Below are 22,183 nucleotides of genomic sequence, written 5' to 3' on the forward strand. Positions count from 1 at the left end.
TCCCCATTGAGCAGAGAGCCTGCTGGGGCTTGATCCCAGGACCCTGAGATCATGACCTGAGCCAAAGACAGAGGCTTAACCCACTGAGCCACCCAGGTGCCCCTTACATTTGCTTCTAAATAGGACCATTTTTATTTACTATTTCCCCACAATCTTTCTTTAAAATTAACAGTGAAGCTACACGATTTTTATTCTATAGCCTTATAACTAACTCACCCAACCCCAAACTCATTGCTGTATATCATCTGAAAATCTACTCTTTGTAGAACACTGTTTTGTTTTGTTTTGTTTTGTTGTTTTGTTTTGTTTTGTTTTGTTTTAGAACACTGTTTAAAAACGTATGATTGGGGCGCCTGGGTGGCTCAGTGGGTTAAAGCCTCTGCCTTCAGCTCAGGTCCTGGGATGAAGCCCCGAGTTGGGCTCTCTGCTCAGCAGGGAGCCTGCTTCCTCCTCTCTCTCTGCCTGCCTGCCTGACTACTTGCAATCTCTCTCTGTCAAATAAATAAATAAATAAATATTTTTAAAAATAATAAAATAAAAACATATGATTGGTTGGGACACCTGGGTGGCTCAATTAGTGAAGCCTCTGTCTTTAGCTCAGGTTATGATCCCAGGGTCCTGGGACCAAGTTCAGCATCGGGCTCCTGGCTCGGCAGGGAGCCTGCTTCTCTCTTTGCCTCTGCTTGCTTGTGTGCTCTCTCTCTCTCTCTCTCTGACAAATAAATAAATAAAATATTAAAAACATATGGTTAGGGGGCACCTGGGTGGTTCCATCAGTTAAGCACCCAACTCTGGATTTTGGCTCAGGCTGTGATCTTAGGGCTGTGAGATCAAACCCTGTGTTGGGCTCCATGCTGGGTGTGGAGCCTGCTTAGTATTCTCTCTCTCCCTCTGCCCCTCCAAGCCCATGCTCACTCACTCACTCTCTCTGAAAGAAAAAAAAAAAAAATTCCATGGTCAGTCCTCTGAATGCACAGTGCTTTAGTAAAACATTGTCTTTTCATCACCCTTAAATATTTAGGGTTACTAAATTTCTGGCACCAACAGAAGACTAGCCCATCGTAACACACAAACCTCCACCTCTCCACTGCTTAGTCACTCCACTGACAATGACCAGAAACTGCCGCTTTCCTAACGGTGCACGGGAGAAGAATGAGGCACAAACAAGTCAGCTGTAAGAGAGAGGGAGCCGGGGATGACAGCTGGAAGGACTGTCGCCGGGAACAACTCCTCGGTCCCATATTTATTAGATACAAGAGAGCAACAAAAGAGAAGAAAAGAAGGTTATAGAATAGTCATATGTTTAGTAGGTAAACTAGAAGGAATGTGAGTCATATGTTGGGTCACAAGTTTTAGAGGTAAACAAGGTTAAACAAGAAGAGGAGTAAGGTGTGTTCGGTCCAGCAGCAGGGATTTGTAGTTGAGCAAGAGCACTTAAAGGGATTACCTTAGGAGGAGGCTTCCTCTGAGGTCGGGGAGACCACAAAAAAGTGAAACAAGGTGGTGTTCCACCTGGAGCCAGCCGGGCGCTCCCAGCTGCTTGGTTTCCATGACTTGAATCATCCCCTCCACCAGAGGCCTGCTGCTAGTACATGCTTTTCTCAAGGTCATCTTTAAGCACGTTTGCAGGACCAGTACAACTCCTCATTAGTTATACTTCAAGCGGTGTATTATTCTGAGGGACGGTTACAAGAAGCATCACGAGCAATCCTACTCCAGTCCCCTGGCTAGTCAAGCTGGCCACTGGACTGAATACTGGAGACAGGGACAATACTCTCACGACACTTAATCTAGATGGAGGAACAGACAACCAAAATACTGCCCAAACATGTCACCATAAACTACCAAAAGGTGAAGAAGCAAAAAATATAAGGGCAGGCTCCCTGCTCAGTGGGAGTCTGCTTAGGATTCTCTCTCTCCCTCTGTCTCTCTCTCTCACTCTCAAATAAATAACCAAAATCTTTTTAAGATAATTTCTTTTAAAAAAGGTTTATATAATATGACCAAAAGCATCTATCCCAGGAATACAAAGCTGTTTTAGCAGGGGAAAATCAATTTCCTGTACCACTTCAATTGAATACAGGATTAAAGCTACCCTATCTCAATAAATTCAGAAAAAGCATTTTATAACATCAACATTCATTCTTGACAAAAAATCCTGAACAAATTAGGAAAACAAGGGAATTTCCTCAACCTAATAAGGGCATTTACAAAAAAGCTACAAATGCCATCGCACTTAGAATTTAGACTTCCTAAGACACTGTTAAGAAAATAAAAAGACAAGTACAGATTGGGAGAAAAACTTGCATCTCAGTTATCTAATAAAGAACTTGCATCCAGAATACACAAAGAACCCACAACTCACGGTAACACAACCCACTTTTTATATTTTTTAAATTTTATTTATTGGAGCACTTGGATGGCTCAGTTGGTTAGGCATCTGACTCTTGGTTTTGGTTCAGATCAGGATCTCAAGGTCCTAAGATCAAGCCCCAGGTCAGGGAGTCTGCTTGTCCCTCTCCCTCTGTTCCTCCCTCTCAAATAAATAAGTAAATAAATTTTCAAAATCATTTTATTTATTTGAGAAAGAGAGAGCACAAGCAAAGGGAGGGGCAGAGGGAGAGGGAGAAGCAGACTCCCTGCTTGTGAAGGGCAGAGCCCTTCAATGTGGGGCTCAAGTCAGAGGCTTAACTGGCTGCACCTCCCAGGAAGCCCAACACAGCCCAATTTTTTTTTTTTAAGATTTTATTTATTTGTCAGACAGAGATCACAAGTAGGCAGAGAGGCAGGCAGAGAGAGTGGGGATAATCAGGCTCCCTGCTCAGCAGAGAGCCTGATGCGGGGCTCAATGCAGGACCTGAGCCAAAGGCAGAGGCAAGGCTTAACCCACTGAGCCACCCAGGCGCCCCACACAGCCCAATTTAAAAAAAAAAAAAAAGGACTGCTAGAGAGATTTCACCAAAAGAAATACATGAATGCCTAATAAGCACATGAATAGATACTTGTGTGCAAAGGAGTTCACCCAGCAGGCCTGCAACTGTCATCCTTAGAGAGTCCCTGTTACAAGGACTATCACTGATTGGCTAAGAACTTGGAATTCAGGAGCATTCCCATCAATCTCTGAAATAATCACTGTGTATAAGCAATGCGGTTTATGCGGAACACCTGCTCATCTAGGAACATGGAATTTTGGTCATCTGAGGTAGGTGATACTTACAGGGTGAGCCCCCAGTAAAAACCTTGGGCTTCCTAATGAGATTTGCTGGTAAACAATATTTCACATCAGTTGTCCCAACTCATGGAGGAATTAAGTACATCTTGTGTGACTTCTCTGAGAGAGAACTTTTGGAAACTTACACTGTTCCCTCCACATTGCAGCCCTTGCTTCTTTTCCCTTTGCTGACTTTGCTAGGAGTCCTTTCACTATAATAAATCATAGCCGTATGACCTCAAGCCCAGTTCTGTGAGTCCTCCTAGCAAATGATGAACCTGGAGGTGGCCATCAAGAGCCCAAACACAAAGGGCGACTGGGTGTTTAAGCATCTGCCTTTGGCTCAGGTCGTGATCTTGGGGTCCTGGGATCATCCCCGAATACGGCTCCCTGCTGGGGGGAGGGGCGTCCTGCTTCTTCCCACCCCCCACCTCCCCCACTTGTGCATGCTGTCTCTCTAGCAAATACATACAATCTTAAAAAAACACACACACAACACCCAGGGGCACCTGGGTGCATCAGTCGTTAAGCGTCTGCCTTCCGCTCAGGTTATGATGGTCCTGGGATTGATTTCCTGCACAGGGCTCCCTGCTCAGCAGGAAGTCTGCTTCTCTCTCTCCCCCTGCCTCTCCCCTCTTCTCATTCTCTCTCTCACTCTCTCTCAAATAAATAAAATCTTTAAAAAATAAAAATAAAAATTGGGGTGCCTGGGTGGCTTAAGTGGGTTGAGCCACTGCCTTCCGCTCAGGTCATGATCTCAGGGTCCTGGAATTGAGCCGCAACAGACTCTGCTCAGCCGGAAGCCTGCTTCTCCACCCCCCCCCCACCCCACCCCGGCCTGCCTCTCTGCCTGCTTGTGTTCTCTGTCAAATAAAATCTGTTTTTAAAATTAAATAACTAAAAATCTTAAAAAAGAAATCATAGTTCATATATGTGGTAAACTATTACCCAGCCTTTTTAAAGGAGATCCTGTCACGTCCAACAACATGAATGAACCTGGATGACATTACGCTGAGTGAAATAAGCTAAACGAAGAGAAAAGCTTGCAGGATCTCAATTATGAAGAATCTTAAGTCAAATACATAGTAGCAGAGAGTAGAATGGTGGTTCCCAGGCAGAAGGAGGTGGAAGAAATGGGGATATTGGCCGAAGGGTACAGAGTTGCGGTTAGGTAGGATGAGGAAGTTGTAGGGAGCTAACCTACCGCACGACTATAGTCAACACTGGATTAAACCCGGAAATTTGGCTGAGAGCGGATTTCACGCGCTCTCAGCAGAGAAGCGACTATGAGTTTTGTTGGTCTGACTACGATATCATTTCCAGATCACGTTGTACGCCTTACATATGTGCAATTTGTATTTTAAAAACGGACAAACTGCGTTGCATCATTTGATTGGTGTGTGACTTGGTAAAAAGGACTTAGCCCCTCCACGCTTGGATGTACTCACTGGAAAACAGGGGTGGTTATTCACAAGGTTATTTATTCACAGGGTTATCGTGAGGACCGAGCTACCAGCTTCCCTACCGTCGTTTCCCGGAGCTTTGGGATTCTCATTACATTTGGGTTACCGCCAAAGCAGCTGTGAGAAAGCAACTCGCTTCCAAGTGGAAAAATCACTAAGTGGGAGTCAGTACATCTCATCACCTAGCTTTCCCAGTCTCCCCTTCCTCGTCTGCAGGGCTCATTGACCGTGCCCTCGTACGCAGCAAACCCGGACTCTGAGGAGGCCTCGCTGGGCTGAGGCCCTTCACCTGCGCGCCGCCCTGACTGAAACGGAGCGCGCACTCCGCGCTCTGAAAGCGAGCTGTGTGGTGCTGGCCGGGGGGGGGGGGGGGGGGGGGATGTGGCCACGAGATGGCAGCATTCTCCCAAACGACCGCACACGTACAGCTTGCAGCTGTAAACCCAGTTTAAAGAGGAAAAGCGACACCACAGTGCTGGGTTCCCTTTGCATTTTACCCTTCGGGTGGCCCCTGCTCAGGTTCATTGAAAGAGCAAGTTTCTCACAGATCCCTGGGCCCTGAGCGCCGAGCGCGGACGCTCTCGCGAGATCGCCGCCGGAAGTGGGTGGCCGCCGGGACGCCGCGGCTCGATTCTCCGGAAGGTGAGCTCTGCTCGGAAGCTCTGCAGCCGCCTCGCCCAGGGCGCTCGCCTCCGAGGGAGAGTTCGCCCCGCCGCGGCCTTTCCAACCCAGATCTCTCGCTCTCGGCTGACCCGACCGCACAGCGCCGCGGCCCGGCCTGCGCAGAGCCCGCCAGCCCCGACCCCGCCCTCCCTCCGCGCTGCAGTTAGGCCGCGCCCTGAGGCCCAGTCCGCGGCGGCTCCGGCGGGTGATGCCAAATACAGCCATGAAGAAGAAGGTGCTGTTGATGGGGAAGAGCGGGTCGGGCAAGACCAGCATGCGGTCGATTATTTTTGCAAATTATATCGCCCGCGACACCCGGCGCCTGGGTGCCACCATTGATGTGGAGCACTCCCACGTCCGATTCCTGGGCAACCTAGTGCTCAACCTGTGGGACTGTGGCGGTCAGGACACCTTCATGGAGAATTACTTCACCAGCCAGCGAGACAACATCTTCCGTAACGTCGAGGTTTTGATTTACGTGTTTGACGTGGAGAGCCGCGAACTGGAAAAGGACATGCATTACTACCAGTCGTGTCTGGAGGCCATCCTCCAGAACTCTCCGGATGCCAAAATCTTCTGCCTGGTGCACAAAATGGATCTGGTTCAGGAGGATCAGCGTGACCTGATTTTTAAAGAGCGAGAGGAAGACCTGAGGCGTTTGTCTCGCCCTCTGGAATGCGCTTGTTTTCGAACCTCCATCTGGGACGAAACGCTCTACAAAGCCTGGTCCAGTATTGTCTATCAGCTGATTCCCAATGTGCAGCAGCTGGAGATGAACCTAAGGAATTTTGCCCAAATTATCGAGGCCGACGAAGTCCTGCTGTTCGAGAGAGCCACGTTCTTGGTCATTTCCCATTACCAGTGCAAAGAGCAGCGCGACGTCCACCGGTTCGAGAAGATCAGCAACATCATTAAACAGTTCAAGCTGAGCTGCAGTAAATTAGCCGCCTCTTTCCAGAGCATGGAGGTTCGGAATTCTAACTTCGCTGCTTTCATCGACATCTTCACGTCAAACACGTACGTGATGGTGGTTATGTCGGATCCGTCGATCCCTTCTGCAGCTACTCTGATCAACATTCGCAATGCCAGGAAACACTTTGAGAAGCTGGAGAGAGTGGATGGTCCCAAGCACAGCCTTCTGATGCGTTGAATATTGCCAAATGCCCTTTCTGAAAATGCTGAATTGCCTTCCCCCCCCTCCTCCCCGCATCTTTTTTTTTTTTTTAATATTCATAATGTCCTGTGCTTAAAAGTGGGCTTTGAAATGTGTGCTGCTTAACTACTTTCATCTCTTCCCTACTCCTTCGTCTTTGAACCCTGAACGCTATTTACTCCGCTATCCAGTAGAGCTTCGAGATGGCCTTTCTGAAAAGTTGGTATGGTGCAACACTAAAGTAGGTGGTGTGTGTGTGTGTATGTGTGCGCGCGTGTATGTGTGTGTTCTGATTACCTGGTTATAATAGATATACACATTAAAGCCTTTACAGTATCTTCCTGTATTCCTTACCAGACTGCAAAGATGGAATGTTACTATTTTATCAGCAAGGTATTAAAATGCATTTATAAATCCTTCTTGGCTTCAATCATGAATAAACATTTGCTGTTAGCAATTTAAAATATGGTCTTATTTGAAATAATTAGAAGGTGGTTAGTATGTAAACCCAGGGTCTGATAGCCCAAAATTAATGCTTAACTGGTAAATTTTAATTTAGTCCCTAAATTAAAGTTGGTAATGTGATAATGTGAATATGTGATAATGTGAAAGAGAATTTTACCTTTCCAAGTACTTTTACATTATGGAAAATGTCCTTAAATTTATCTAATTCCTATCACCTTAGTGATAGTGAATAGGGGCTGTAAGTAGAGCAGCTAAGGGTAGGGTCTCTGAGGGTAGACCACCCGAGTTCATATTCTCCATTCACTTGCTTGCTCTTTGTGAACTGGGCAAGGTACTTAATTTCATTTCTGCTGTCCTCATTTACAAAATGTGGGTAAGAGTAGCACTACTTATGAGATTGTTACACACACACACAAATTAAAACATAGAAAGCATTTAGAATGGTGCCTGACATACTCAGTACTATGTGTCAGCTATCAATAGGACCACCAGAGCCATTCTCCTCCCTGCCCACTTAAATAAATGCCTACCCCCAAATCACTGAAGCCTAGCTAAATGTTTGAGCCCTTACTAAATGCCAGGTACTCTTAAATACTTAATGTGTATTATTTTATTTAATCCACAACCTGAGGTAGATTACTTTTATTTATTTATTTATTCATTTATTTATTTTAAAGATTTTATTTATTTGACGGAGATCACAAGTAGGCAGAGAGGCAGGCAGAGAGAGAAGGGAAGAAGCAGGCTCCCTGCCAAGCAGAGAGCCCTATGCGGGGCTCCATCCCAGAACCCTGAGATCATGGCCTGAGCTGAAGGCAGAGGCTTTAACCCACTGAGCCACCCAGGTGCCCCAGATTACTTTTATTTCTTAATAGGTGAGAAAACTGATAGATCTTATTCAGGTTATGCAGCTGAACCTAGACAATAAGATTACAGACCTACCCCTTTCCTGACCATTACTCCTCACTATTTCCCCCACTGACAGAAAAGTTCATCCTAAAATCTTAGCTTTTCAGGTATACACTACACCCCGAATTTTACAGATTAAGGAAATTGCAGCCCAGAAAGTTTTTTTTTTTTTTAAAGATTTTATTTATTTATTTGACAGACAGAGAACACAAGTAGACAGAGGCAGGCAGATAGAGAAGAAGGGAAGCAGGCCCCCTGCCGAGCAGAGAGCCCGATGCGGGACTCGATCCCAGGAACCTGAGATCATGACCTGAGCCGAAGGCAGCGGCTCAACCCACTGAGCCACCCAGGCGCCCGCAGCCCAGAAAGTTAAGTGATTTCTCAAAGAACAATGTTTTGTTCACTTTGGGCAAATTCACTTCCCCATCTTTATCTATCTGGAAATTGGTTAATACTGAATCAGTGTTAGATTGCCATTTCTAGGGAAGGATACTAAGGTTCCTAATTTGGATTAGCAATGTAGTAAGGAGAAATCAGAAAACACTTAAAGTGTCCTATTCCAACTGCCTTATGCTTTTAAATGAAATTTAAGTATTTTAGAGCCAAGAGATCCCTGTGATCCACTCTTCTCACCATTTTACAAGGGCACATTTCCTTTGAATAAAGACATTAAGTGGAAGTTAACAGAGTTTATTTCCCAGGCCTTCAGAGCAGAGGTTGTGGATGACAATAATGTCCCTACCCATGAAGAGCAAGAAGCTATTGAGATCTAAGTTACTAAACTCTTCTATGGAGGGCCTTTGGCAGTAAGTTAAGACTCCAGATGTTAAAAACTTAAGCGTTCCTTTTTAAAAGCATTTTAAAATAGCACATTTAGTATATCTAATTAAAATGGCAGTAACAAAATAATTTTACCTCAATCACTTAACCTCTCAAATTTCTTTCGTTGATTAAGTTACTGGTGGAGCTTTGTATGTGATCATTCTAGGATTGTAGGGCATGGTTCTTTCTGATATTATATAGGAAATTCCAGAGCCAGGTTGTGTAATATTGAATGTTTATTCAAGACTATAGTAAAAAACATATTTACAAATAGTCCCATAGAGGACTCAACAAATTTTTTTTTTTTTTAATTTTATTTATCAGAGAGAGAGAGGGAGAGAGCGAGCACAGGCAGACAGAATGGCAGGCAGAGGGAGAAGCAGGCTCCCTGCTGAGCAAGGAGCCCGATGTGGGACTCGATCCCAGGACGCTGGGATCATGACCTGAGCCGAAGGCAGCTGCTTAACCAACTGAGCCACCCAGGCGTCCCCTCAACAAATATTTTAAATAAAGCATGTGGACTTGCACAGTGCCCAAGGAGAAAGCAACTATGTATCTACAAGATAATGTGAAAGAGAATTTTACCTTTGCAAGTACTTTTACATTATGGAAAATGTCCTTAAATATTTATTTTGTTTTAGAATTCTAAGACTAGGGGGGTGAAAAATAAGGTTTCCTGTATAAAGTTCTCAAGAATTCCTGTTTTTTCCCTTAGATAAAACTGACTTCATAGATCATGGTAAAAAATGGTTTCAAAATACTTGTTTTTTGTTTTCAGTTAATTTCCCCCAAAATGTTTTTGTTTTTTAGCCTCAAATACTCCTGTTCCACTTGGTAACATTTTTCATGTTAAGCATCACACTTGTCCTCTTTAAACATTTAAAACAATTAGGACATTCTGTCATTCATTACTAAAGTTTCCACTTGACACAGAAGTCAATTGAGAGGGGCACCTGGGTGGCTCAGTGGGTTAAGCTGGTTAAGCTCTGTCTTCAGCTCAGGTCATGATCCCAGGGTCCTGGGATCGAGCCCTGCATTGGTCTCTCCACTCTCTTTCTGCCTCCCTGTCTGCCTACTTGTGATCTCTGTGTCAAATAAATAAATAAAACCTTTTTTTAAAAAAGTCAATTTACACACCTTTACCTTACAAAGAGTGAATAAAGAGGTACATTCTGTGTAATCTGCAATGAATGTAATAAGAAAAAGTACATTTACAGCAATTAAGTAGCCCTCTACCATCATTTTAATCCCATAACATAGGAGGGAAAAAAAAATTCCAATACTTAGGTATTTGCTAAAGATGATCCATGGCCCTTGAGAATAAGTCTATGTGGACACATACCTCCTGTATCTACAAAGATAGGTATGTCCATATGTGTATCATCAGTATGACTGGAAAGATCACATACATACAACCATAAAATATGATAAAAGCACTAAGTGGAAAACACTAAATGAATAAAAGATAAACTACAGATTTTAGAGAAGGGCTAAATCCATGCATATGGAAGGGATAGATTAGGACTGCAACATGGAAGTGACATTTGGTCTGAGCCCTAAAGGACAGCTATAATTGTGAATTAAAATTTCTAAAGAACCACACTCAAAAGTAGTTCAGTAAAAAAATGGGAAACAATAGTGGAAGGGAAATGAGGAATCTACATAGGGGAGATTATATGCCTTTAAATTTTAACTCTATTCTGGAATTAACAAGTAATGGAATTTTAAACTAAGTGATCCTAAGTAGGTCCTAAAGCCAAAAAGGTAGCTATGCAGGCAATACTGGAGAGGGAAGAACCTGAAGGTAGTTAGGTCATAATCATAACAGTTTAGGAGGAAATGATAAATCGGGAGTTATTTTTGTTAATACTCCTGGCATATAAAGGACAGGAAAGAATGCCAAAACTCCCAGCCTAGTCCAGGTATGACTTAACAGTATGATTTTTATAAATCCATACTGTTCAGAGACATTTTGATCTTTTGATTCTCAGTAATTAAAGGCCTCCCACCCTTACTGGTGAACTTGAACTATCTTATCAACTAACCTCTAAAGCAGTACCTATGTAATAATACACTTGCTTCTTTAAGGTACCCCAAGGCTAAATGTGACTTCTGTATTCCCCAGTAGTGCTTCTCAATCTTATTACTGAACTTAAGAATTACTAGGCAAGCATATTTAAATCACAGATTCTTAATCCCCATTTTAGACGTATAGAATCTACAGCTTTTAGGATGTATCCCAGATTATCCCTTGAGTCCACCTTAGACAAGTCACTTAAGCTCCCTAGCTTCAGTATCATTGTCCGTAAAAGAGGTAGAATAACCACTACCTTAAAGTTATGACAATTAAATGAAACAGTATGTATTAAATGTCTAGGAATGACCCTGGCATATTGTGGATGTTAACAGCCCTATCTCCTCCCTAATACATTAATTTTGGATTTACAGGTTAGTGGGCTTTCTTCCGGTAGACTGGAGGATAGTTTCCCAGTAGATCTATAGTCATTGATTTGTTGTATTAATTAATAACAGGAATATAGCACCCTAGAAGAAACTGCTCTTCTTTGTTTTCCCCTGCAATTAAGGGAGTTGTATGTGCTTTTCTTCTCTCTCAAAAAGACTGACCTTCAAACTGATCAAACAACTTAGCAAAAGCCCAAAATGAGTGAAAAAAGATGAACAGTTGAGCCCATCCACCTCCAGAACTGTCTCCTTCAACTTTTTCCCCCTCCTGACCAGTTTCTTGACAAATGGACAAGGTTTTGATAGTTAAGAATTGGGGTACCATTAAGTGCTATCACCTTTCCAGTGCATGCTCATTGCTCCTGGTTCACAAAGGTATATATACACTTGGATGGTAGAGATGAGCCATTTTCTCAGCCAGGGGTCACGACAGAGTGAGGCAAGTTACTGTATGAGAGGCCTCGCCTCTGTCTCCCATTCAGTCTACAAGGTCAACAGAAGGCCAACTCCTACGGCCATATCCTTTTATCCTGGCCTTTCAGTTACTTGTAGAAGGTCTTGTGGTATATTAAGGAAGGAAAACAGGGTCAGTCTTAGCTTCACCAATGACTTAACTGTGACACTAAGCAGGCACCCCGAATTCAGTTTTCTTAAGTTACTTTGAGGCTATGCATAGTCTGTGGTATACTGATGGTTTTTGAGAAGGAAAGTAAAACAATAAAAATTATCTGCTTTCCCTAAAAACCATGCCCCCCAAATAAACCAACAACAGTAAACAGAGACTAACAAATTTTTAATTTACATTTTTTCCTGTTAAAATATAAAACTAGGGTTAAATTAAATTCTCAAAGTCTAAATTAGACTAAATATAAATCTGCTATACAACCCATTGAATGGATTTATATTTTGACAGTGTTCCTTAAAAGTGTCTAGTCATTTTCCATCTTTTTCCTTTTTTCTAAATTCATTCTGCCCCAGTCTTCACTTATCATCACATACACTTTATTCCATCAAACATTTTCCAGGACCAACCTACTACTTAATCATTATGCCTATTTAGAGCTTTCCCAAACTTAAACTTTTCTCACCTTGACTACATATCCCAAGGTACTATTTTCTTACTTTTTTTGGTTAGTACTATAATGTTCCATATAGAAACAATAAAAGTTATATATTTCCCTAAAATGAAAGATCAGTATTCAATGGTTATTATGTTAACCAGTTAATAAAAGTGTGTCAAAAACCACTCATGTTTGCTAATCAACTGAAATTATAACAAATTAAACTAATACTTTACTATAATGCTTACAAATTATTCAAGGAATCAAAATGGCTTCACAAAACTTGATATCTGCTTCCCAAATACTTCCCATTTTAACCCCAGACCCATTCAAGGAGACAATCCAAACATACTTTACCTAAAAACTATTGTTTGCTAAATAAAAGACATTATTTGGGATTTTTTTTAGACCTTGAAAAAGAGTTATACTTCCAACATGTATTTAAATTATAAATCCTTTTTTAGCCTGTACAATGCTTTAAATTTAGGTACATCATAGTTAAATTGACTGGGCTTCTGCTTCATCTCTTCTAAAGTCTGACGGAAATTCATTTGCCTCAAGGCTCTTACTCAAGATTTCTTCTTCTGCAAAGGTGATTTTTAAAAAAGAGAAAAGGATAATCAAACATTACAAAGAAAAAAATTAAATAGGACAGATTCCAAATAGCCAATTACAGTCTTCGTAAGTAAAATGTTCACGTGCAAATAATTATGATGAAACTTACCATTATTCTCACTGAGGTACCTTTTCTCCAGAGTATCAAAACATCCCTCTTAAAATACTTCTCAATATAGCAGTGTCTAATTATTAACGAGCATATCAGAGTGACATACGATGCATCTATATCACCAGATCTATATTTGCTCTAACATGCTTTATGAACAGAATTTTTTTTAATTCTCTATGATGAAAATTTTCAACATACAAAAATGAAGAGAATTATCATTAGCCCAATGTATCCATTAACCAGCTTCAGTAATTAATATTGCTAGGTGAACTATGTACCCCAAAAAGACATGTTGAACTCCTAACCCCAGTACCTCAGAATGTGGCCTTATTTGGAAAGAGGGCCATTAACAATATAATCCTTAGGATGAGTTCATTCTGGAGTAGGGTGGGTGCTTAAACCTCTCTATGACTAGGGGCCTTATAAAAAAGACACAAAGACACACAAGAGAAGAAAGCCATGTGAAGATAGAAGCAGAAATTAGAGCTGTGCTACCACAAGCCTAGGAACACCTGGGGCTACCAGAAGCTGGGAAAGTCGAGAAGGATCTTCCTCTGGTGGCTTCAAAAGACCACGGCCCTGCCAACACCTTGATTCTGGATTCCAGCCTTTGAACTTATTGTCTCCAGAGACAATTTCTGTTGTTTTAAGCTACCCAGTTTGTGGTACTTTGTATGGCAGCACAAGGAAACACACACTTACTAACCTTTCGTATTTTATCACCTACCCCCTCAAATTTATCTCAAAACAAATTACAGATATTATATTACTACAAGAATGATATTTGAGGGGGGCCTGGGTGGCTCAGTGGGTTAAAGCCTCTGCCTTTGGCTCAGGTCATGATCCCAGCTTCCTGGGATGGAGCCCTGTATCGGGCTCTCTGCTCAGGGGGGGAGCCTGCTTCCCCCTCTCTCTCTGCCTGCCTCTCTGCCTACTTGTGCTCTCCGTCAAATAAATAAATAAAATCTTTTTAAAAAATGGTATTTGACATACATAGTGTTACTCAACATTTTGAGAACCATCCTCCACTAGCCAAGATTTCGACAAGATTTACTTTTGATTGTATTATAAAAGCAATAGGTTTCAGGGTTTTATTTTCCACTCTGTCCCAGACTAACTGTAAACAAACACCTGTCACGTGATATTCAAAAGTACCCATAGACGTGAGATGTTCACTCTTCTCATGCTTGTCAAAGGAACAAAGAAAATGTTTTATCACATTAACAATAAAGACCATGCAGCACTCAATGCATACAACATTACAAGAGGTTGAGAGAAAAATTCAATAGATCAATATGCACAGGTCTAGTTAAATCTTACCTTTTAAATTAGGTAGAAGTTCTCCAAGACTACATGGTATTGCAGTTTTCAATCTTTGTTCAACTGGAGAAAACTTAATTAGTGGTGAAAGAGACCGTTTTCTTTCACCAAGGGACATGCGTAAAGATGGTTTTTTATAGTCAACGTGCAAATCTTGAGTGCCCAAAAAGTCAAGCATATCATCTGTTTGCATGTTAGTGGGCATAGGACTCAATTCTGGTTTGTGTCCTTCAAGTGTTTCAGGATTAGAAAGGTCACTTTCTTCCCTTTTCTTGGATAGAGATTTTTTCAGAGCCTCATATCTACGGCAAATAGCCTGTAAATTACAGTCTGATTCTGGAGTAGTTGGTCTTTCTCCCACAACACTATCTGGAAAAATGCCACTGTGCATAGGACTATTTGGCTCTAGTTTAAAATTGGCCTCTGTACTACTGGAACTATTAAGACTTAAGTTACCAACTTCTTCTGGAAGCGTTTCATGTAATATGCCAACATCAATATCCTTTAAGCTCCTGGAACTAGTTCCACTTGATAATTGAAAAGAGTCCCATAACATACTTTTATGCATGAAAGGTTCCTTGTAAGAAGCTTGCAAGTGGTCAATAGAAGACCCCTCCTCATTGCTAGCCATCACAACTCTCCTATTACCTGGAGCAGGGGAGACTGTCTCTGGTTGGCTGGTTTCTAAAGGCTTGCTCTGTAACACTGCATGCTCCAAACCTTCCTTGCACCTTATTTTCTTACTTAACAAATCTGACTGATTTTGTGTCGATGGTCCACCTATGTAACTGGTCACCACATGTTTCTGAGGCACACACTTGAGGCAATCTGAAACAACGTTCTTTTCAGGTAAATGGAAATGGCTACAATGGGATACAGTGCTTGCTGCAAGAGAGCTGGTCTTGCTAATTTCTCCTGGGTTATGCAACACAGGTAAGGATTCTGGCAATTCTTCTCGCGACACAGGTAAGGATTCTGGCAATTCTTCTCTCTGTTCAGTATCCATCTGAATTGGTTCTGTACTTTCATTATCTTCCATTTCGACAGCTTTTCTCCATGAGCTCCTGATTTCACTTACTAATTAAATTAAGTGGGGGACACAATTCATTAATATTTCCAAACAGAGCATGCAATTAAATTTTTCATTTCTAGTGCTCAACATAAAACTGGCGAGTCAGTATATGTTCCACAGATGTGCCCAAGGGATGACAAGACTAAGCAATAAACCAAAGACCAACAACATCAAAAAACTCCTTCTCCATCTGATCACAAATAACAAAAGCTTTCCCTGAACTGTGCATATACTTTAACATAGCACATACGAATTACAGGTATTAGAAAGATGTTTTCTCATCTATCTAAGCAGTGTTCAGCAAACTTTCTGTAAAGGGCAGAAAGTAATATTTTAAGCTTTGTAGGCCATTGGTCTGTGGTGAAAACTGAACTGTGCCACTATAACATGAAAGCAACCACAAACAATTATGTTGACAAATCAGCAAGGCTGTGTTCAATACAACTTTATTTACAAAAATACACAGGGCAAGCCAGATTTGGTTCAGAGCCCGGAGTCTGCTGACCACTGATCCAGGCTGTGGCAAGGTTCAACCTGAACTGAATCAATTTAACTTCAAGTATGAATTCAGCCAGGATGATGTGCCATAAGGACAATAAAATCAAAATTTGGCCAACACAGATTATAGGTTATAAGAAAAAAGTACTGGGAAGTCTAGCTAGCTAGAGAGGGGTAGAAAAGATTTCCATATGCACAATTTTGGGCTGATGCCGCTAGCTGCTGACTGGAAGGAGAGAGCCTAGGTACTCTATAAATGTTGAGCACAGGTCAGATGTGGAGGCAGAGGGTATTTTAAAAGTACTCAACTGAAATATTTTCTAGGAAAGAGCCAAGTAAAACAACAAAAACAAAACTGTGGAGTATCACGGCAAAATAACACTGCTTACAAACTGCCGTTATCAGTGAGAACACCCACATGTAATACTTCTGTAAAAGTCCCTTACATCCGAGCAAATAAAGAGCCATTGCCACTAAACTGAAAGAGAAAAGAATTCTAAAGTGAGTTTCCAGAAGATCTGTCAAACCATGGTTCTAACAGTACTAATGTATAAGTAATATCTAAGAAGAAAATAAGTGATAGAAATCATTATTCACTTACTCAAGTTTTCTGGCGTTCGGGGAATTTGGTTCCTTGTTAAGAATGGGTTAGACACTAAAGAATCAAATAGTTCCTCTAATTTTACTTCTCTTCCTGAAGAGGGCTGTGGTGAATCAGATAAAACGGCCCTTGCAACCTAAAACAGAAAAGGTAAAGCAAAAATTACCACATTCATTGGCAGAATGCAACAAAAGCCCTGATGAAAACAAATTAGCCCGATAGTCAGCAGCCCCTACCACAGCAGAGCGCACAAAAGGTCACTCAGAACATAGCTGCCAGCCACTGTATATCATCTATCAAGGCACAGTCCTATAAGGTGAAATTAAACCCAAAACTGTTTCCTCCCTTCTTATCTTAACTGGATATTCCATATAAAGAGAAGGTAAAAATCTTTATACCTGAGAAGATTCAGAAATAATCCTGACTTCACAGTGACCTAAGGTACTATCTGCCACATCTTTGAAATTTACAATTCTGTATCAGGTAAAGTGACTAGTTTTAAAGCAAGGAAAGTCTTAATTATATAAACGACTTGCAGTTTATATAATACAGTAACACCTCTATTAACAAATGAAATACACTCTGACAACATACATCTTTGCCAGCAACCTCATTATCAGATAATAAATTAGTGAACAAGGCATAGGAATATATTCTAAAGTAGAGAAAGTATACAATATGAAAACAGTACTGTATATTAATTTCAATAAAACAGGGAAACAAAAAACATGCGCATTAAAAATACTGCCCCAAGAGCCTTAAAAAATAAACATCCTACAACCATAATCAAATAGACCCCCACACCCACCCCATGAAAAGAGAAGATTTCTTAGAATTCAAATACTAAATAATTCTTGTCACAAACACTATTAAAGAAAAGTAATCTCACTTTATTTTCAGAGCTTTATGAGATTTTATGACTCTCCTTTTCCATCCCATCCTGCTGCTAAATTCTTTTCATTGAAAATGTCTTTCCTTCCTATCAGATAAGAAAAACAGACTGACCGTCCTTTACGTGGAGTCCATCAACCAACAAGGAGAAATAATATAAACCTGAAATATTTTAAAGTATTTACAGACCATGAAACAGTTAAAACTCCTAATGTTACAAATAAGAACGTGACTAGACATCCAGCTCTCTTATTTGGACATTGTTCACTTTCTTTGATCAAGATGGAGATAAAGGAGGAAACTCCAATACCTAAATCAATATGCACTAAACCAAATTTTTCTTTCAGTCTCTCAGCAATATAAAGTAGCTGATTTATTTTCAGGCTCCTTATCCAAAATCAAACAATGCTATGGGATGTTGTGGGAAACTTAATAAAAATAACATCAGAGAATGGCTTGAGAATCTATGTAAACTTCTGCAGTAAACAGTACAATTTTACTATCAACCAATAGTAGCATTATGTAGACACATGCAAAGTCACTTGTCAGGAAAACTAAGGTCATGAACTATGATGCATTTAATGACTTCTTAAAATATTTAGAAAGCAGAAGGATAAACACTATGCTTAGTGATAATACGATATTGCATATAGTTTTTGTTCTAATATTCAAAAAAAAGAGGAAGCTTAAGTAAGCAACAGCAACATTCAGATTTTTTTTTAAAAACAGATTATTTTGATAGAGTATAATCACTGGATGTATTTTTCCAACAATTCATGTAATGGTCCATTCCAAAAACACCATACCTGTGTTATTTTTATACTTTCGGAGGATGATATTTATAGAATGGGACATGGTTTCTAAACCATGGATATAATCTTAAATAAGTTTATATTAAATCTATTTCTACTTTTTGGGAGAACCAATTCTGCTTTAACCAAAATTTTCATTATCTATGCCCTCCTTTCCCAAATTAACCCCAGTTATTCAATAATTAACTATAACTTCACTTATAATCTCAACCCCAATGAGAAAATAATAGATATTTCAGAGTACTTATTACAATCTTTTTCTAACCTCTTCTACCAGATGATCTTGCTCTTTTTGGAATATATCCCTGTTTTTAGCTGGCAGAGACCCTGTGAATGCAGTATTCTCTGTACTCCTTGCAGTATTTGATGATAGAGAGTTTTTCACTTCAAATTTTGGTGTCTTCTTAGAAGGTTTTTCATTTCCTTCTCTAGGAGTTCTTATCTTCATGTCCTGAAGGAGGCAGACATGTAATGTTAAAACTTTAAGGACTCTGGCTGATCTTCATTAGAGGCTCTTGAGTTATCACAAACCTATAAAGGCTATCATTATTGTGAAATCATATGTTCACTGGCAAAATTAAATAATTCCAGTATTTCCATTTAGAAGCAACAGGACATATATAAGTACAAATTAACTGGGACAGCGGGAAAAATAGCATTTTAACAAAAGTTAGTATGATCAGATTAAACATTGTTTTAAAATATACCTTTTCAAGTAATCTAACACTGTTTCTATCTGATGACGAAACTGGCTGTGACAGGAAAGCTTCAGGTCTAAAAGGAAAAAAGATAATAAATCCAAGTTATGTACAAGAAAGAATTCCTTCACTTGCTAGATCTGAATAATCTAAAGAAACTGTCTGCCCCGTATCTGTCCGTTACGATTTCCCTCAATTCGTCCCGGTCATCAAAAGGCAGTTTATTCTAGGGAGGGATGGTGACAATCAGAGCAGCACTTCAGCCCCATTTGTGTATCAGCCTCCCAAACGGTAAACATTTTTCCTTAATCGCTACATATTTTAAGTCAACATTTTTTTATAAGGTTGAATGACTTCATGAACACTCAAAACTTGAGTACGCAGTAAACACAAATTCAACTAACAAGAATCACATTATTATATTATCCTTGGGCTTCAGATCACAGAATTTCACTCTAACAGAGACCTTAAAATTTTAATCTTTCATGTCCAAAATCAATTTATCTTATGCTGAATCTTGTGTGATAGCACATACTTTAGTTACACTTATAGTCAAATTATAATGTTGCTCAGTTTCAGTTTCCTGCATTCTACACATAGCATTCCTACCCTCTTAGATTCTCTTGGCCCTTTGGATAAACATAAAAACCTTACACATCAATTACAAAATAAGTTATTAAACTTTTAAAGCTGTCAAAGCAATAACTTCATCTTCATCTTCAAAGAGCTTTCAAATTCAATCACGGATGGGGTCTGCTCACTGGTCAAAGCTTTTCTACTTTATTACCACAGAGACCACTTTCAGTATCAAGCATGTTGGTGCTCTGCTTTCTGTTCATAGCCAGAAGTACAAAATTAGTAGCTTTAAAGTATCTCAAGTAACAGCAAATATGCTTTTTCAAACTTTTCAAATATGAGCTTCTTGGAATTATCTACCTTTCAAACATAATTCAAGACCACTGAAACTGCTTAAAGCTCAACTTTGCCTCCACAGGATATAATCTAGATGTCAAAGGAAAAAATTAATCATCTACTGTGACTTTATCTTAATTTTTCCAAAAAGTAACATTAAAATGATCCAAAAGCCCTCTGAAACACGGTTAGCAATCTAAGATGCCACTAGGATGCCAACACCAGACTGTGAGCTCCTGGAGGACAAAGACTATGTCCTTCCTGACTATTGCCAGGATCTAACATAGCGCCTGGTACTTGAAAGTGCAATACCTGTTTGTAACTAACGGATGGATTGACTGCATCAATGAATAAACCATCACTTGAGCATGAGGTTCTAGGAATAGACACCACCAAATTTTTCTATTTGGATCATTCTTACAGAGTCTCATAAAAGACAAAAATGGAAACATATTCTCTCCCTTCCTCTCCTCCTTTTCTAAATTGGAAACATGCTATCAGCCCTGCTAACATCTCAATCCAAGCCAATTTTAAAGCAGCCCTGGCTCAGTCACCCTCAATACGCTTGCTACGCCAAAACTGAGGCCCACAAAATCCTAGCACTGTAACAGATAAAGAGAGAGCGTGTTGCTCCCATTATGGCAATTTATGCTAAGGAAAGAGTACATCCAAAAGAAAATAATTGAAGACATGCTTTTTATAGTAGTAAAAAAACTGAGGAAAATCTAAGTCTAAAATAAATGAAATGTTACAAAGTCATTATAAGTAAAAAAATCAGTAAAATAACGTTAACATACAGAAACGACCAAACAACTGTACTTACATATATTAATGTTTAGAAAATTCCAAATGTATTAAATTTGTTTGTACATAAACTCCAAAAAAAAAAACTTGCAAAAAAAAGTCCAACAACTGATTTGTTAGAAATTTTAGCTAATTATTCTTCATTTTTATTTCATTGTTACAATATATCTACAAATAACAAAGATATAAGGGAAATTATAAGAGAGAGAGAGGCAATGAGACGTCCATTTCTAAGATGAAGGCTATTTAGTTGGCATGCAAGCAAGATCATACTGCCCTATATCTGAAATGCAATAAAGGAGAACTGTAGAGGTTAAAAGTCTAGAACTGTACTGCCACCACTAGAAATATCATGGAACCCTCCCTTCCAGAAATCACTGTAAAGAAAGGTTGAGCCCAGAGTGTACAACAAAGGTACCATCAATCACTGAATTCTGGCTTTAAGTATGGTAAAGCTTCCATCAGCCCACTCTGATCAAAAACAGCCATGAGGCTTATGGAGAAAACTACTTCTATTTTGGTATCTGTAGATGACAACTGGATATTAAAGGGCTAATAACAGGGGCGCCTGGGTGGCTCAGTGGGTTAAGCCTCCGCCTTGGGCTCAGGTCATAATCTTAGGGTCCTGGGATTGAGCCCCACATCTGCTCAGCGGGGTGTCTGCTTCCCCCCACCCCGCCTGCCTCTCTGCCTGCTTGTGATCTCTGTCAAATAAATAAATAAATAAATAAAATCTTTTTTTTAAAAAAAAAGGGCTAATAACACACAGTAATTACCCTAAAAATTACACTATTTCCATGTTTTTTAATTGATAGCTGTTATTGATCATATCCACATATGAATTTCCAAATTAACTACACTGGTACTGACATTAAGATGATGCCATACAAACAACAGCAGAACTACACGTTAAAAAAGGATACTATCTTAAGTACAGTCTACTCGCACTACACATTACTAATAAAACATTTTATTACAAAACACCTTTACTGTAAAGAATTCTATGCAACAAGCTTTCCACATGACTCAATTCTTCACCTTCCTTCTGTTTTGCTATCAAGCGCGAATAATCGTTCATATCCCATCGAGCTTTTATTTGTCCCTCACCACTAACACCCTTCTTCTTCACTTTCCCCCTTCAATACCCCAAAGCTATAACTAAAGTACCAGAAGATAATTAAAAGATCTAAATGCCTGGAAGAGTATAAGTCTGGAATCAAAGTATATTTAATACAACCTCTTTTTCCTATAAGAAGAAAATTCCATCTGAACTAAATTCTTAGGGGCTAAGTGTCTGGCTCTTATAGAATTCTGATAGTATATCTTAGTACAAAATTCTACTTCAAGAAAGAATCTTGAAGATGAATGGAGTTCATAAATAAAATCTGATCTATGAATCAATCTACTGCCTCCATCAATCTTTAGTCCAGCAACAAACATGAATCAAATATTTCATTTGCTCTCTCAAGGAAAGACAAACCAAAAACACAGATGAGACTGGGAAGCATCAACTATTCCCCTCAGGATGCTTTAAGAACAACAGTGATAAGAGAGTGAAACACTGAAGCCCAGTAACTTGAGTATCTCTTCAATGTCAAGTCTTCACAATAGATGTCTTCCTTTTTTTTAAGGTACTCT

The 22,183-nt window shown here is 40.0% G+C and overlaps 2 protein-coding genes and 1 non-coding gene across 4 annotated transcripts in view; 1 reads left to right on the plus strand and 2 right to left on the minus strand.

Annotated features, from left to right (window-relative positions):
- The first annotated feature begins 5,260 nt into the window (after nucleotides 1-5,260).
- RRAGA (Ras related GTP binding A) lies at nucleotides 5,261-6,954 on the plus strand. The gene has a single exon (XM_004782288.3). The coding sequence runs from the start codon at nucleotides 5,546-5,548 to the stop codon at nucleotides 6,485-6,487; it is 942 nt and encodes a 313-aa protein (XP_004782345.1). The 5' UTR covers nucleotides 5,261-5,545; the 3' UTR covers nucleotides 6,488-6,954.
- A 4,969-nt stretch (nucleotides 6,955-11,923) lies between these two features.
- Nucleotides 11,924-22,183, minus strand: part of HAUS6 (HAUS augmin like complex subunit 6) — a 39,794-nt gene continuing 29,534 nt past the window's right edge. The window contains exons 13-17 of one of the 2 annotated variants that reach the window (XM_004782286.3): nucleotides 18,839-18,905; nucleotides 18,397-18,582; nucleotides 16,429-16,564; nucleotides 14,258-15,334; nucleotides 11,924-12,794 (exon numbers count right to left, since the gene is read on the minus strand). In XM_004782286.3, the coding sequence (XP_004782343.1) occupies nucleotides 12,709-12,794; nucleotides 14,258-15,334; nucleotides 16,429-16,564; nucleotides 18,397-18,582; nucleotides 18,839-18,905 (1,552 nt within the window). In that variant the 3' untranslated portion in view covers nucleotides 11,924-12,708. Of the gene's footprint in view, nucleotides 12,795-14,257; nucleotides 15,335-15,759; nucleotides 16,306-16,428; nucleotides 16,565-18,396; nucleotides 18,583-18,838; nucleotides 18,906-22,183 lie in introns of those variants that run through there. The other variant, XM_045079656.1, reaches the window with a different exon arrangement.
- On the minus strand, nucleotides 18,986-19,116 carry LOC123392024. The gene has a single exon (XR_006606698.1).

The sequence above is a fragment of the Mustela putorius genome, unplaced genomic scaffold (genome assembly GCF_011764305.1).
Source record: "Mustela putorius furo isolate JIRA1106 unplaced genomic scaffold, ASM1176430v1.1 tig00000421_pilon_pilon_pilon, whole genome shotgun sequence".
Taxonomy (NCBI): Eukaryota; Metazoa; Chordata; class Mammalia; order Carnivora; family Mustelidae; genus Mustela; species Mustela putorius.